Genomic DNA, 13,419 nt, shown 5'->3' with positions numbered 1-13,419 from the left:
GCTATGACAAGAAAATTATTCTTACCATTGTTTTGACTCTCGAGTATATATCCGACACACTCCAACACAGTTATTCAATTGAGAACCATATCACTCCATATAAAGGCATATAATGTATTAACTGATATATATTCGAGAGTCAAAATAATGAAAAACATATTCCCTTGTCATAGCCTAATCATAACACATAAGTATCTTCATTTTTTTTATCTAGTAATCAATACATTGCTATTATTCTCCTTGAATGGGTTTTAGCCTTAATAAGTGTTTACCCATTAATAACGGAACATGCATAAGATGTGTAATGTTGGAATTCAAGTAAAATTAAAGATAAATACAAAACTGAATAGTTCCGAATGAAGATTTCGGTATTTGCTAGAGTGTAGCGTAGTACTGACGAGACCCGCACTTTGTATGGACTACGTCGCAAAGGCGACAAAGACAAATAATAACTCCAACTCACTTTTTCGTGTAACAACGACATTTCCTTATTCCCCTCACCACGTGTGACTTTTTATTACAGTCGTGACGTCACACACGACTCTAACGTAATCGGTGGATACTAGAAAGCTGATTGGCTAACTAAAATCTTAATAGAAGATGCGTATATAAAAAACGACAGAAGCCTGAACAGTTCTAGAGTCGATGAAACGCAGATTATTCAGTGTAGCTTAATCGCTATATATATATAAAAAAATAATTATATATATATATATATAATTATTTTTTTTACTATAATAATTAAATACCTACATACACTAGTGTTTCATCCTTTCGGGAATCTTCAGTGCAGGGTGTCACGATTAATACCAGTCGAACGATTCGAACCCCGCATCACGAAACATCTCTGGCTCGGTTTAGCGAAGACCTAATCCATTCGGCTACCATTAACCGCGTGAAATAACGTCGAATTTAAACATTTTAATTTTAAATGTTCATTTATGTCAGTCAGAGAGTGATCTAATCGTTATACGATGATCTATGCATAAAGAAATATTTATATATATATATATATATATATATATATATTTCTTTTCCCCTCTCTCTTTCTTCTTTCCTTTTTCTTTCTCCCCTGGTTGCCTCTCTTTTCATTTTCGTTCAGTCGAAGTTCTCAGAAAACAAGGAACCCCTATAGATCGGGTTAACACTTGAACTCTATATTGAATACATAGATATTCACACGTTCCATTAAAGTTCTTTATCTCTCAAACACTGGGTAAAAAGGTCGAGAACATAATTTTCCTTCTTCCCAATTAACCATTACAGTATGTCATAATTTATCTTTTGTTTGGGACTCTTGATTTTACTGGATTTCAGAACAACTATTCATCTAGTCTTGTGCAGTATTCAGCTTCGTGTTGCTACTTGAGGTAACATCAGTTGGAGAAGGTGAACCATTCCTTGTGACAATTAATGTTAGTTAGCCATATATGGGTGATATTATTTAATCTGCGAATAATATGTTATTTGGAATATTTGGCTAGAGTTTACTTCTAGGAATAATTCTCCTCTTGCCAGACTGTCCTGACAAATACCTGTATATAGGCACTTTAGAAACTCGAGAATAGTGTCTTGTAGGTACTCAAGTTCTCTCAAGAAGGCATTCAGCTGAATGTTATTCTACGTTTCAGATCAATGTTTAGATCAGCGCAGGTCACAACGAAAGGCCAAGGACTATATTTTACCTTTGTTGTATTTGTAGGTTAGTAGCCGGTCCTCGGTTAGCAATACCTCTGGAACCGCGTTGTTGTATCTTAACTCTGAGGTCGGTGAATTCTTTGTATAGTTGTATTATGTGTGGACGTGTGTAGGTATACCTGTGTCTGCGTTTTTTTTTTTTTGTGAGTGCACATGGGGCCGCTGTTTAATATCGCTGTGACAGAATAAATAAAAGTTAAATAAATAAAATAACGGTCGTCATGTCATTTGTTATAAATCATTTGTATGAAACCCCCCCGTTCCCCACCTTTCCCTCATACAAGCAGAACGCGCGCACACTCATTTGCAACGTAAGAAACAGCAACATAAGCACGTCCACTAACAAGGGTTGCTATTTGAGCGCTAAACACACAAAGGCATCCACAAGTGCACATATACATAGTGACGTACGCACATTTACAGTCGTGTACTCACACAGATATATACACACATGAACTCGTGCATCCACCCAAGTATATATAGACTGACAAAAATGTAATGTGAAGACGCTTTCCGGTTTCTCCACATGAAAGTGACTACTCACACAGCCTTTCGTTGCTAAGTTACGTTCGCATCGCAACAAGCTGAGACAGGTGAATCTGTATTTGGTATAAATCAGCATGCTCTAACTTTGTGCCATGTTTGATATAACTGTTGATATTTTGTTTTCCCTTTTTATTTTTTATGAACCAGGTTCTAACAAGAGTAACCATTTAGAGGTTGCTAACATCGACAATAAACGCACTGGTATTAAACCAAGGGGACCTCAGCAAAACAACATCGATGTACACTTCAACATCGTCACTTAAATTACTGGGGTGTATATATTACCGGTATATTTTTTATGGACAACGCTTCAAACAAGGCATCGAACCATTCCATATAAGAATTAACAAATGCTAAAGATAATTATCGCAAACACACTAGACGTCTATTTGTCTCAGTCTTGTTAGCATGAAAATTATATATGGAAAAGAAACGGCAGGAAGAAAATTACACAGGCCTACCGTTCTTGGAAAGAATTTGCAGGTATAAGAAGCCGTATTATAATGAGTTAATAAAACAGCTAATTGATAAAAGCCACTAGGCCAACGAGTCAAACGAGCTGAAATAAAAAGAACAGGAAATAGAACAGACAATTCTGAAAGACACATGACAAAATATTATTTACAAAAAAAGAAAATGAGACTAAAAATATCACGTTTGTGAGAGAGAAAGAGAATTTTCAAAAAGAAAGGTCGAGACCAACTAAAGTACAGATATGTTTCTGCAATTTATCAAGACCTCTCACGTAGTGCATTGATTCACTAACCCAAATATAACAATAATATCCCGTACATAGTCTCATAGCAGATTTGGAGGGATAAAGTATATGCTTGTGTTTAGCGCGACGAAGAGAAGCGACTTTATGAAAAGCGAAAGAGCAATGCATTTAATTTATAGATTCTGAGAAAGATTCGATGAGGAAGAACGACTAATAAGTCGTAGAGTTGATTTCCACTCAAAGGCAGAATCATCTATGAGAATCTGAGGAAGAAATGTGGCACGTTTATGATTCAAACACGTTAAATGAGTTAACAGGATTAAACGAAACAAGCCATTTCGTAGCGGACCCACAACTGAACACTAGTCGATTTCTCGTCTAGTTGCATTTTTCATCTAATCAAAGATGAACGGAAAGCAATACAAAATTTTAGTGATATAATCAGCGTAGATATTAATTCCCTTAATAATATTCTTTGATACAACAATATCTGTAGTAGCACTTATATAAACATACATTTAGGCAAACATTATTAAACAATATATCGTTTTCTTTTTGTTGTTTTATTCTACCCATCCGTACCCTTTCATGGTATGATTAAAGAGGAGAATTCTATGGTGCTTTACAATGTCAACGTATATGAAATAATACTGCGTAAGTACATACAACGTACACCCCCATATATATATATATATATATATATATATATATATATATATATATATATATATATAGTAGCAAGTTGCATGTAAAATACGATATGATATTTTGATTAATGCAGATTTCGTATTTATTATTATATTAGATTGGACCAAATATATAGCACTAATATACTATATAAATGGCTTTATGTCTTTCGGTCGGTCTGTCGGTCTCCATATTTTCAAACTCTATCTCCTCCGAAACTAAAAGTCGCAGAGCGGCGCTAGGAAACTCAGATGATTGGATTTTTTTACGGGCTCTTCTTGTATGAGTCGTTAGCCGGTTAAAATTTTTCTGAAGGGGTAAAAAAATCCTAAAACACTTGGTACATTAATCTTAGTTTATCTTTAATTCGTAAGCGATTTATATGCCTGTCAGATTAGTACAGTTGTAATACCACCAGCTTTAAATGCTACGGTTTCGATTCTAGCTGATGGCATTTCATTTTTTTAACATTTTAAATCACGAATCTATAATAACATATACGAAATCATGAAAGATTAAAATATTATATTTAGGCGTATTTTATGTCCGAGCAAAGCCGGGTGTACTCTCAAGTAATTTAAAAAATTTTTTAAAAAAATGACTCGGGCGCAACAACTGAGAATCGAAACATAAACGTTTTGCTTACGATTTACTTTTTCATTTGACATTAACGTCTGAGCTATGAAAAGTGTTTGCTGCAAGATTAAAAATTAAAACATGAACCAATAGTTATTATGTTACGCATGTATATTCTTAATCCCGTCGTTCGACCTTCACCTAGTAAATTCCATTTGTTTAAATTTTCAAACTTTTGCCGGCCAAAACCCGAACATAACGTTTCATATGAGTTCGAATGCCCTATTTAATAATGTCTGTAGACCAAAACCGACGGAGAAGTTTGGTAGGCAATTTTTTAAAAATAAATATATATACGCCTACATAAATATATTACATAAAAAAATGAGAGCATCAAAAGTAATAACGTTATGGTTTAACTTAGAAAAGTAAAAGGACTATTTGGTAAAACTTTAAAAGAAAGAAGGCAAGATATTCTATTCAAAAATATAAGAAATTTACGATTTAATGTATATTATATATTCTGTAATTACCAGTTTAAAGACGGTAAAATTACTAAAATCAGTTTGCCCAGTCGTTGAAACGGTACTTGTGCATTAACGAACCAGACGTAACGCAGCATTTGCTTAGCTTTGTCCGGCGCATGATGTCAACAGCTTGGGTTGGTCATCAGCCAATCAAAACGCTGCGCGCTTAGTTTCGACTCGCCGCGCGTTCGCGCCCGAGCATCAGACAAGAATTTCGATATCAATTGTAATGGCGTAAAAAAAAAAAAAGAAAACTGCATTACAATTCAAGAAACGCTGACGAAAAAATAAATCTAACTAACCTGGCGAACCAGCTCCAACCCCCAGAGGATGTACTAATGTTTTGCCAGGACCGATAATTGGTGACAGAAGCGAAGAAATGTTTCACCTGCGGTCAGGAATGTTTACTTGCCAAGAGAGCCAGCTTTACGGACGGATACGGCTGGAGATGTCGAAGTGCAACATGTCGCCGTTGGACCTCCGTTAGAATTGGGACATTATCGCCAATTCGCAACTGACGATCGCCTGTATTATCAAAGTAATCTACCTATGGACGTTCGAGATGGCGTCGAATAGGAATCCCAAACGCGAATGTGGGTTGCAGTCACGCCACACAATTGTGGACTGAAAGAATTTCCTGCCAGATATATGTCGGGATTACTTTCTCGGGAATCCCCGGCAAATAGGAGACCCAGGCCATACGGTCGAAATCGACGAGTCTTCAACCGTCGGAAACACAACGTCGGCAAACATCTTACACCGGTCTGAGTCTTCGGTGGATACGACCCCGCCGAAAAGGAGTTTTTTTTGGTAAACGTACTAAATAGGAATGGTGAAACCCTCCTTCTACTAATAAGAAAATGCATTCTGCTGGGGACCACGGTCTTATCAGACTGTTGGAGGGCTTACAGCAAAATGGGAGGAAAGGGTTATCACCATTTAACGGTGAATCACAGCCTTAATTTTGTAGATCCCGTAGTACAAGAAACAACAAATCATGTGGAGCGGATGTGGAAGGAAGCAAAGCAGCCCAATAAACGAGAATGCGGAACCAACCGAGAGCTTTTGGACACATATCTTTTAGAGTTTATGTCGAGATAAAAGTTCGGTAGGCACCCGTTTGACTCCATATTAACCCTCATCGCCGAAAGCTACCCGGTTAGTAAGGATCTTCCTATCACATTCCCTATCTCATCTCCCTCCACTTTGTCGTGTGATGCCCTCCAAAAGTCTGAGGAAAATACATCCTCCTAAGAAAATATATTCCTGGCAAAAAAAAAAAAAAAAAATTCGCAGGGATTCTAATTAAAAAAAAAAAAAATTCCTGGTTCCTGGCAAAAAAAAAAAAAAAAAAAAAAGTTTTGTCCCTTTCCTTACTCTCACAATTTTTTTCATTTTTTTTTCGTAAATAGTTGAAAAAAAAAACGTTTCATAAAAAACAATTACTAACTATTATTTGTTAAAAAATATCCTACCAATATTATTTTTGCTGATTATTTTACGTAAATAGCTGAAAAAAAAAAACGTTTCATTAAGCAAAAATAATTGCAAACTATTATAGGCTCACAAAACATATTTTATATGTACATGTATTTATTTTGCAAACAGAACACAATTTCAAATAATTATACTAATAATAAAAAAAAACATAAATAAACGGTAGGTTTTTGCTTTTTATTCATTTATTTTTGGATGTTTCTACATTTATAATTTCATTCTACAGTTATTTTTGTAGCGTTGTTTTTATTTTATCGCCAACGCTCGGTTTTATCCGGCTGTTGACGTCATTCGCCGGACAAAGCCGAGCAAATGCTGAGTTGCGTCTAGTTCGTTAAATGCACGAGTACCGTTGAAACAATATCCAAATTTACTTTTTTTGGCTTATGCGTTTCAACGGTCTTTAAAGATAATATAAATGAGAACCTAAAAAAAAATAATAATAAAATACTTTTTTCATATATATATAAATTTTTTCTCTTTAAATTTGTAAGTAAAGTAAACATTTTTTTTTCTTTTATTGAACACTAGCAGTCCAGCCATGCTTTGCTCAGACCCTATGTTTAGACCTAAAATTAACTGAGGAGTTAGGTAAAAGTAAAGGTCAACTCTTTCAACTTTGACTTCTTGGTAACAAACTTTTCGTCCAAAACTGATAAAAAAAAAACTTGCTGCATGTCTGAATACCTTTTATGTAAAATTTCAAATGTTAAGGCCCAAGATTGGCTGAATAGTTTGCTAGAGACCGCAAAAATCAAATCTTTTGAACGTTGACCCCTTGGAAAAATTTCAAAGTTTTAGACCAAAAATTGGCTGAGTAATTTGGTAGAGATTACAGAGGTCAATTTTTTTTTAATTTGACCCCAATTTTGTTCACTTAACATTTACTGTTTTTGGGCTCAAATCAAATGAAAAGGTTTGATCCATGTCTAAGTTACCTAGATCTAAAATTTCAAGTATTTAGATCCGAAATTGGCGGAGGAGGTTGGTAGAGTTTTCAAAAGTCATATAGTTGAGCTTTTACCCCTTGAAACCCAAAGTTTTTGCAAAAAATCGATTAAAACTAGAGTGCATACAAAACAACAAACAAAGAAAATCATTGTTCTACATCAGATTCTTGGTCATATTAAGTAATCAGCATATAGACTGGACGCTGCCAGGGATTGAATAAAGACCAATGAATGTTCAACACTTCTATCATCCATATTTTTATTGATATTGAACTCGGATATACCGAGTATTTTTAAATCCAATCGATTAAGTGCTTACTCTAGTATATATTTACCTATCTTTTTACAAGGAAGTCACCACTTACAAGGTCCAGAGGCCACTCGGGGATAAGGGTTATTGCGTGTACAGTAATCAATGGGATAATATCATAGTAATCGCTAGTAATGGAGATCTGATAAAGTGTCATAATTAAGGGGGCGATTCAACAGGAACTTGTTTATGTTGGACTTGAAGACATCCAAGTTGTATTCAGGTGGGAAACAGGCAAACGAAAGAGAGTTCCACAGGCGTGCACTTCAAGAAACAAGCTTTGCTCATAGAATCTACGTTTCGATTTAGGCACAGATAAAGAGTGGGGAAAATTACTGACAGTGGTTTAAGCAAGACGGGTGTTTCTGTGAAAAATTCGTGAGGGGGGGAGCAGAGATTAAAGCTCAGACGAGCACTTCCCATGGAAATAACGATAAAACAACGACAGGATCGCAACGTCTCTTCTAGGCTACGAAGTCTATTTTGTACTCTGGCAAGGCAAGGTATGCTGCTTTTAGCAGCCCCTGCCCAGATATGGCAGCGGTACTCTATCCTTGGATGTACTTGGCTTTTATATAGATAGAGAATATCATCAGCAGTGAGATATCTATACACAGAGATATACACATGCATTTCACATATGAAAGTCTCTATGCGTGTTTGTGTCTGTGTACGCGAGACGCTACATACACGTCAGTTTTTTTCTTGGTTTGAGTTGTGCCTGGCAATCAGAAGACGAGCCAAAAATACTTTTTTTTTCGCAAGAATCATTTACTTAGCCACTGGAAATTAAATAAAAAATGAATATCTTGTCTTGTTTACAAGAACTCAACGGCAAGCTCATCCTATTTTGTCTTGTTAATTCGTTGTCTACGCAAGAAAAAAATAATTTCGTTCTATTTTTTTATTTTATTTTATTTTATTTTGTTGTTAAACAGCGTTTAAAAACAAGAAAAAAACACACACTGGTTTATAAAATAAATGAGATAAACATTTTATAAAATAAAAATAAAACTTTATTAGATTCTAAATGTGTAGAGAAAGGGGGTTCTCAACCAGGGTCCACATGGACCCTAGGGGTCCATGGAATATTTCTGGGGGTCTACAGGCAAAACATAACAAGAATTATGATTATTATTATAGTTGTTGTAGAATACTTTATTTGCATTAAATTAGTTTTCATTTAAAAATAAAGCTTAATTATATAATATTTCTTTGATTATTAACACCTCAAAATTTATATGAGTGAAAAATAGAAGATTGTCTTATGAGCAATAATTCCACCAAGATAAAAAGAAGGGAAACAGGGGTCCATGAGTAAAAACAGGTAGAGAACCACTGGTGTAGAGGGTCGTATGGTGTTTTTAACTAATATCCACGTGTGCAATGGAATTCGCGTTTCCAAGTTCAAATCCTACCGGATCTAATTTCATCGCGACCGGTATGAATACACACTCCAACCACTTACGCAAGTAATTAATAAAATCGCAACTTGTGTTCAATTAATAATACACTAGTAACTTGAGCGTTCCGCCATTATATAACCCTTAAAGGGTTGATGTGCCGTATACTAAACGCAGCAGGAACTATCTCTTAAAATATTCATCATTTAGTTACATATTTCAGTCAGTAGAAATCGAAACTAATTTAGTGAATTGGACCTCACATGAAGTCATAATTGCGGGTTGTGGGCCATGACGTATATGACACGTGATACCAGTGTTACGGAATGTTTTGCTTTACATTTGATGCTGCAGTTTTACAGCTGGTACCTAACGTGTCTTTAATTGAAATAATTTACGGGCGATATATTTATAATTACTTTTCTGATTAAATAAATAAAGTAAATGGCTATGGCAAACAACTGACGATCTCTACCATATAATTAAGATAAGCGTAAATTATTAAAACTAATCTGATGCAGTGATTGCAAGAGATAGATCGACATATTGTACATATTACACAGACACGTTTACGCATAAAGACCCAACGCGTTGTAGCAGAGTACGTCGCAAGCAACATAGAGCAGTAATAACTAGACTCCGTTTTTTTTTTTTTTTTTTTTTGTAAGAACGACATTTATTGCCTCATTTTCCCGTCAAGCGTGACTTCTCGTTACGGCTGTGTCGTCACCGACGTCTCTAACATGATCGTTCATTTTTATAGTATTTTCCCGTTACAAGTGACGTCATTGCGCATGCATTTGCATACGCGCTCTGGGTTAACATAAGAAAAGAAGTTTCTAACAAACGACGTGAAACTAAACGTTCCTTTCCTTCCATGTAGATTAAGAGTTGAAAAACTTCCATGTAGATCTAGAGTTGAAAACACTTCCATGTAGATTTAGAGTTGAAAAAAAAAACTCCATGTAGATTTAGAGTTGAAAAAAAAAACTCCATGTAGATTTAGAGTTGAAAAAAAACTCCATGTAGATTTAGAGTTGAAAAACTTCCATGTAGATTTAGAGTTGAAAAAATTGCCAATACAATATATATATATATATATATATATATATATATATATATATATTAAAGTGGCAGAGCTACATATATATATATATATAGAGAGAGAGAGAGAGACAGACAGACAGACGGACAGACAGACAAAAAATTCAAAGCATACAAATTAAAAAATAAGAAAAATAAATTTCAGGAAATTAATATTAAATGCGCATGGGTCAAACTTGATGTAAATCTGTTAAATTTTATTCATATTTATTTTTTGACAAAAAAGTTACCACTTATAAAGGCCCGGATGCGACTCGGGGATAAGGGTTAATGAATGTAACGTGGTAGTGTAGTAATCGTAAATGGTGTAAGTCGTGTAGAATTTGATTATTTATGGGGACGGTTCAACAAGAACTTGTTTTCATTAAACTTGAAGGCCGCGATATTGTAGTTAGCCGGGAAGCGGGTCAGCGAGACGGTATTCCACAAGTCGGAAGGTCTAGGACAGAAGCTGTGTTCATCATATCTTCGTTTAGATTTAGACACTGATTGATGCTGATAATGGTTGTAGCTTGTCAAGTGTTTTATTTATTTATTTTTTTGTGAAACTCAACAAGATAGGACCTTAGATTGGACCTTATTTCCAAAGTATACTCCTTAAAATGACTAAAATTCGAATAATGTGAAAGAATTGGAAATGAAATATATACTCAAAATAATTCTGGCAAGTCCCAACATTAAAAAAAATACTTTGCTGTTCTTACTATGAACATTTTACGGGAAGCGACTAGAGATTTTAGCTCATCGAGCATTTTCTATGGAAATATCGAAAGAGTAGATACACACTCGTAAGATAACGTCGCTGTTAAAAGGAATAAACGGAATCGAACGCGAAGCTGCAACTCCAAAAGCCGCCAATACCACTGGAGTAAAAAATATATATGTCGTTAAAAGAGGAATACGTGTTTATTGTTTATGTTTTCTGCGCATCAAGTGACAAACCCTGTTCAAACTGCGATGGTGAACATTTTTATTTGCAACGAGGAAATACGACATAGCTTTTTTCGTTCGCACTAATTGATCGCAATGAATTCAAATAATAAAATTAAATTTTAAAATAAGTATTTTTTTTCTTTCCGATTTCTGAACAGCCTTTCCACTAATTAGTAAAATAAAATTCAATGTTCTGGAAAGAAATAATTTTCTTTGAAAAATTTGACACCATATATTTTTTAACGTTTGACGTATTCTTGGTTACAGACGGACACCAATCTCCATTATAATAGCATTGCATGCTGAGCCCATTTAAAACGACAATCGTAATAAAACGCAATAATTAATATAAAATAGTTATGTATTTATTTTAATGCTTTGTTTTTTTTTTCGTTTTTGTTTTTTTAGGTTCTCGGGAACAGGCTTATGTTTATGCGATCGCCTCGGCCGCCCTGGTGCACACCGTGGCCCGCGCGTGCAGCATTGGAGTTACAACAAAATGCAGTTGTGGATCGTTACCTCGCAGTGCCCCGACGGGCCCATTTAAATGGGGAGGATGTGGCGACGATATACAATACGGACTCTACTTTAGCGAGACGTTTACGGACAGCTCATTATCCAATAAATTAAAGCCTAAACGTTCAAAGAAAGCTAATATGAACAGACACAACAATCGAGCGGGTCGAATGGTGAGTTAAGCGAATTCATCTTCCTTATTGTTTCTTTTTTGCTAGCCTAATTTATATTATTCTTATTGTTTAGTTGATAGACTCAGCGTTTAACATTTTTCTTATCATGCTATTTGTTGGTTTGTAAAACACTAAAACTGTGATATCATTTAACCAGTTTACATACGGTAATGTAGTCTGTCTAATTGCACGTATGTTTGGGTGTTGGATCACTTATTCTCCGTTATTAGACCTGAGAAATTGAAATTGAAAATTAGTTGGAATGTTCGCCTACGTATAAGAGAAAATTCACCTTCAATGTTTGACAACAGTAAACACCCCAGTATTGGTGCACGTGGGGTTAACCTATAATAAATCAAGGTTGTACAATTTTTCAATCACATATCACATGAGCTTGAATTGTTTGACTCTGTTGACGAATAAAAGTTCAAGACGATTAGAACTTACAGATTCTGCATGGAATTTTAAACGGAACCCTTTATTTAATTCACGGGGATAGCATTCTCTTGTTTCGTCAGCCATGATTGAATAGAGATCCTTAGTAATTCGCAAGTGTATTCACGGTCGCACACACTGAGAATTGAACCTCCAACATTCAGAATAAGATCATATTTTAAACCAATTTTTTTCAAGTACACTGCCTCACGGGTCCTTGGGCAAGAGTTCCCTTCGAAATTCCATGCAGATTCCTGAGTTCCAGAGAAAGTTTCCCGAGTTCAACAAGATGCACTAATACTGGTCAGGCTCGACGTTGCTTAAATGGTGATCTGGCAAGAACTGGTATGTCAACGTGATTGTGCCGTATCAATATAACTTATTTGGTGTGAAACAATAGTACTCGCCCATGTAGGGAGTATGAAAATCATAAAAGAAAGTCGGAGGTTACATCGACCGAAACGTAGTGAAAATGACCTTCAAGATGAGAACAGTAGTCCAAATAATCCAATAACCAATCATCATCTCAAAAGTTCAGAAACATAATAGGAAATCATCTTTAAGTGAGATTCGCCAAGCAAATCAGAGAAAAAATGTACTAAAAAATGTTAACAAAAAATTAAACTCATGATGAAAGAAATTATTAACTATTTATCATTAATCATCATTTCTTTATCATTAATTATCATTTCTTTATTGTAATTATCACTTATGAACAAGTAGAAAACTTATATAATAAATAAAATCGAACTCATTAATCATAAAATAATTAATGCAACGGATGAAATATTATAATAAAAATGAACAAATTCATGAGAAAATTAATAAAGTCAAAATTACTGAAAATGTTATGATAAATGAAAAAACACTTATACGAGAATCGCTCCAAAAGTAAGGCCTCCTATTTTTTAAAACTAAAAAAAACTGAAACGTTGAAGAGCTACAATAGCGGGGTTCTTATCATTAAAACGAGCGACCATTCGGTGCTCCAGAATTTATTTCTACAACATCACCACCATTCTCGCTCAAGGCACTTTTGCCAGCGAGGAAGGATGCCTCAGAGTAAAATTCGAAAGGAGATTTTTCTGTCACATTTCTTTCGCGACTCTGAAATCGAGGAAACCATCAATTAACTGTGCTGACATCAACTGCAACAGCTTTGTAAACGTTCATCAGGCGCCGGTGAATGTTTATCCGTTCAGTTTTTTTTTCTTGCATGAAGGAATTCAATGATGTATATCTGCGTTTGACGCGTCTATTAAAGGGGTTTCTCTCTTAGAGTCTTACACCGCAAATATCTGCAACAAAGTGGTAACACTTTTAGGTTATGGATGCATAAATTCCGT

The 13,419-nt window shown here is 35.0% G+C and overlaps 1 protein-coding gene across 1 annotated transcript in view; it reads left to right on the top strand.

Moving 5' to 3' along the window:
* The window catches only part of LOC145291450 (protein Wnt-11b-2-like), a 490,311-nt gene that overhangs the window by 388,876 nt on the left and 88,016 nt on the right, over nt 1-13,419 (top strand). Inside the window, exon 3 of the mRNA XM_080137307.1 lies at nt 11,358-11,638. Coding sequence (XP_079993433.1) covers nt 11,358-11,638 — 281 coding nt within the window. The remainder of the gene's footprint in view (nt 1-11,357; nt 11,639-13,419) is intronic.

Source organism: Euprymna scolopes, chromosome 12 (genome assembly GCF_053919585.1).
Source record: "Euprymna scolopes isolate OS-2025 chromosome 12, ASM5391958v1, whole genome shotgun sequence".
Taxonomy (NCBI): Eukaryota; Metazoa; Mollusca; class Cephalopoda; order Sepiida; family Sepiolidae; genus Euprymna; species Euprymna scolopes.
The sequence above is the reverse complement of the archived record's forward strand: the minus strand, read 5'-3'. Positions and strand labels throughout refer to the sequence as shown.